At 34.5% G+C, this 4,418-nt stretch overlaps 1 protein-coding gene across 1 annotated transcript; it reads right to left on the bottom strand.

Annotated features, from left to right (window-relative positions):
* Positions 1–2,773: 2,773 nt before the first annotated feature.
* On the bottom strand, positions 2,774–3,724 carry LOC306638932 (olfactory receptor 8K3-like; the record flags this gene model as incomplete). Its single annotated transcript, XM_079102387.1, has 1 exon — positions 2,774–3,724. One exon carries the CDS (start codon positions 3,722–3,724, stop codon positions 2,774–2,776), a length of 951 nt encoding a protein of 316 aa, XP_078958513.1.
* Positions 3,725–4,418: the final 694 nt, after the last annotated feature.

The following is a 4,418-nucleotide window of genomic DNA, read 5'->3' as shown; positions in this document are numbered from 1 at the left end:
ATACATACTAAAACTGTATGTTAACCTCGTAACCTGCAACCTCCCTATATAGTTTATTACATTCAGTGTGGCGGGTGAAACCCGGGGCCCAGGGTTACGCCACGTGCATCTAAAGATGGCAACTGGCAGAGAGCAAAGGCGTTCTGATTATGCATGGAGAATGGCAGGAAGCGTTTACAATTGGCTGCATGATAATCAGTTCAGCTGCCTAGCGCGTGGACAGATATACTTTACATGTATGCTCCAGCGAGTGATCGCTTGACCTTTAACAGGATTGTATGGACATATCTGGTTACAATTGCTTATGCATGAGACTGCTTATATATGGAGGGTGTTATTTGAATAAACAGAAAGCTGCTTCATGAACCTCTGAAGTGTACATTTCTTTCGTCCCGCTGGTCTGGCCGTAAGTGCAAGAAGCCACGGTTTTCCGTAAGTGGAGCCGCTTGAAGCAGCCCTGGCAGGAAGCGGGCGGTTTTCCGTAATTCAGGAAATATTTTAGTAGTTATTCAATTCTGTTTGATTTTATGCATAGACTATCATGACACCTACTAAAAAAGAATGCTTTATTTATTCCTTCCCAGGAGCAAACAAATAAAAAAAAAACACAAAAAACAGAGTTTTGAATTTCAGCCACTCTAATGATTGTTTTTGCATATGACAGTATTTGTGCAATGATTGATGATTTTTAAATATAGTTATATATTTAGAGTGTTTTGATATCCTATTTTGTTAAGTATTTCTGTGGATACTTTTTCTCTTTTCCCTGTATATTAACTGGATATCTAATGCTGGTTTTAGTATTAAGGATTTGTGATTATTGTTTTCTATGTATATTTTTCTATTTCAAATTTACCAGCATCAGCATTTTTGGTTGTACATGTTGGCAGTGTCTTGACTGGGTTGCCTCTACATTCTTCTTTGGTATAGTTATACAAATAGAATGCATTATTTTGTTTGGTCATTTTTTGTGTTTTATAGAGTATTATTTATGTTTTATGTTATCAGTCTTGTGCCATATTTAAAATATCTTTTCTGAAGATATTACTTGAATGTTCTTCTAGAAAATGTCTGGTTCTGGTCTGCGTATTTAAATTCATACTATTTCTCAAATTCTTTGCATTTTTACATGTTTAGTTTTTAAAATAACAAATATTTTGCATGTATTTATGACATACAGAATGATATTTTGATATAGAAATATATAGGAATGACTTGTGAGATAGATAAATACACTATTTAACATGCACTACCTCAATACTTATTGACTTGATCATCAATTAAGTCTTACATAAGGTACACATAAATGACTAAGTTTCATTGTTTTCCATAGGAAATCTAAGTGAACTATTTCAACGTAATAAAAAGTCTAATCTTTTCTGAACAAAATTCCAGTAATTTAGTTTTAAACTAAAACAAAAACTATACAAGAGGTCCTGCTTCTGAACTTTATTTTTGTTTAATATTCTATTTGTCCACATGCATACCAATATCACACTTTCTAAAACATATGTGGTTTTGTTTTAAGTATTGGTATCTATTATTGGAAGCTGCCCAGATTCTCTCTTTTTCAAGACATTGTCCTGTTTTTTCTAGGTATTTTGAATTTCAAAATAAATTTTCGTGTCTATTTGAATATTTTAAAGTACTGTTAAATTTCTTGTTTGTTCTACATAAAATACATAGAAAACTTTAATGAGAACTGACTTCTTTCAAAATTCATTTTTTTCAATTCATAAATAGTATATTTTAAACTTAAGTTTTCTTCAAAATTTATAGTGATATTTTTATACATTATATCATGGAAGTCATGTGACTCATTCATTGAATTTTTCTTAAATACTCTAGTTTACATTACATTGCTAGTATAGCTAGTATTTTAAAATAATTCTCATTATATTCTCTAATGTAGCAAAATAATTGATTTTTTATATGATGACCTTATACTAACAATTTTGCCAGTGTCACTCACTTTTAAAATTTGTATTTTTGTACTTCCAGATTTTCATGTAAAAATTATGCCTCTTGAAAATAACTGCTTACAATTTTATATTTTGCTTCCTTAAAGCACCATAAATATACATATACATATATGTACACATTCATATACATGCACACATCATATATATACAAATACATATATATATAAACAAACGTGTATGCATAATAGAGATAGACACTCTATCTTAATAGAAATCTGAGATGACACTCAACACAAGGGTGACAGAGTGCCTTAAAGGCATTATTTTTTGTAGTGCACATGAGCAGAACACAATACAGTAGCTGCCTTTGTCTGCATGTCAGTATGTCAGGACAGTTCTGTGTGGAAAGACAGTGGCAAGGACTTCAGGCATTTATACTGACCTGGAGGACAAATCAAAGTGGGTACCCAAAGGTCAATCAACATGCACATATTTACATGGTGAACTCAAGGAAAACATTTCTAGTTTCCTATGCCTTTTCTGCATAGTGCTTTCAAAGACTGATTACATATAATAAGCAGTTATCAACAACTGTATTTAATATATACAGTCTTTCTTGAACTTTAAAAAATTTTTTATTTGTTTTAATTAGTTATTCATAACAGTAGAATACACTTTGATACATCATTTGTAATGGATTATAATTTCTCATTCTTGTGGTTATACATGATGTAGAATTCCACCAGTCATAGTTATATATGTGCACAGGGTAATAATGTCTGAGTCATTCTACTATCCTTCCTACCTCCCCACCCCCTTCCCTCTTGCCCCTTCACTCCCTATATTGAACTTTAAATAGACAGTTTGCATAGATTTTTCCAGATCCTCTGCATGGCACCTTTCACCTCTTTATTTCTCAAACTGTAGATCATGGGATTCAGCATGGGTATCACCAGGGTATAAAATAAAGAAGCCATCTTGTCCATGTCAAAGGAGTGACTGGACTTGGGCTGCACATACATGAAGAATAGAGTCCCGTATAACACAACTACCACTGTCAGGTGAGACCCACAGGTGGAGAAGGCTTTATTCCTGCCCTCTGCAGAGTTCATCCTGAGGATGGCCAGGAGGATCAGAATGTAGGAGACAAGGACTATCAGAAGAGATGAAACCAAATTAAATGCTGAAAAGATCAATATTATTAACTCAATCTCTCGTGTATTTGTGCAAATCAAAGTTAACAAGGGAAGACTGTCGCAATAGAAATGACTAATAACATTATTGCCACAGAAGGAAGAGATAAAAATCTTTATGGTGGTTATCAGAGACAGAAAGGCGCTGTAGAGATAGGGGATTGCTACCAGCGCCCAGCAAACTCTTTTTGACATGACGACTGTGTAGAGCAGAGGGTTGCAGATGGCCACGTAGCCGTCATAAGCCATTGCTGAGAGAATGAAAAGCTCACTAATGATGAACAAGATGAAGAAAGCTAGCTGTGTAGCACACCAATTGTAGGGAATCGTGTTTCGATTAGCAACAAAATTTACCAACATTTTAGGTCCCACAGCTGTTGAGTAACCAAGATCAATGAAAGCCAGATGTCTGAGAAAAAAGTACATGGGTGTTTGTAGCCTGGAGTCCACCTTGGTGAGGAGGATCATGCCCAAGTTGCCCAGCAGTGAGGCCAAGTAGATGATGAGAAACAGCCCAAAGAAGGGAGCCTGCAGCTCAGGGTGGTCTGTGATGCCCATTAAGATGAATTCATCCAGCGCCGTAAGATTTTCTTTGTCCATCCAGACCATTAAATTGATTGTGAGAAGTATCATCAAAAATTACTGGATTTTAGGAGGTAGCACCTGTTAAAATTTTGATGATCCAATAATTATGTGTAAGACAGAAGTAAGGGGTTTTTAGATTTTTTGTTTCTATGTTTTGTTCGTTTTTGGTACCCATGGATGTTCTACTGCTGAAATATGTCCCCACCCCTTTTTATTTTTATTTTGTTTTTCAATTTTGAGACAGGGTCTTGCTGATTTTCCAAGCCTGGCTTTGAATTTGCAATCCTTCTGGAGTAGCTAAAATTTTAGCATGCCCATGCCTAGCAAGCTTATATTTTTCAGCATGAGGTACTTTAAAATGACTCTCTTCTATGACTGAATCTAAAACCTAACTTGGAAACCATTATGGCATTAGGTTATCTTATTTCCATTGCTTCAAAGACTGTTCCATTTTTACCTCATAATTTATGGGTATGTCTACTAACCCCTATCTTATTCCTTGCTGAGAAATTTTACTCCCTATTCTTAAGGGGTCCTGTTAAACATGGGGGCCTCTCTCTCAATACCATCTCACTAATGTAGATGTAAGTATTCTAACCATTATTAACATCTCAATAATATCATTTTAGGACTATAGATAAATCATAAAAACCTACATTTATCTTGGGTTACTCACAAGTTTGGCTATGAAATTTAATTTTAGGAAATCTACAAATAT

Source organism: Sciurus vulgaris, assembly GCF_902686455.1.
Source record: "Sciurus vulgaris genome assembly, chromosome: 11".
In the NCBI taxonomy this organism is placed as follows: Eukaryota; Metazoa; Chordata; class Mammalia; order Rodentia; family Sciuridae; genus Sciurus; species Sciurus vulgaris.
Note: the sequence above shows the minus strand (reverse complement) of the source record. Positions and strands in the feature narration are given on the sequence as shown.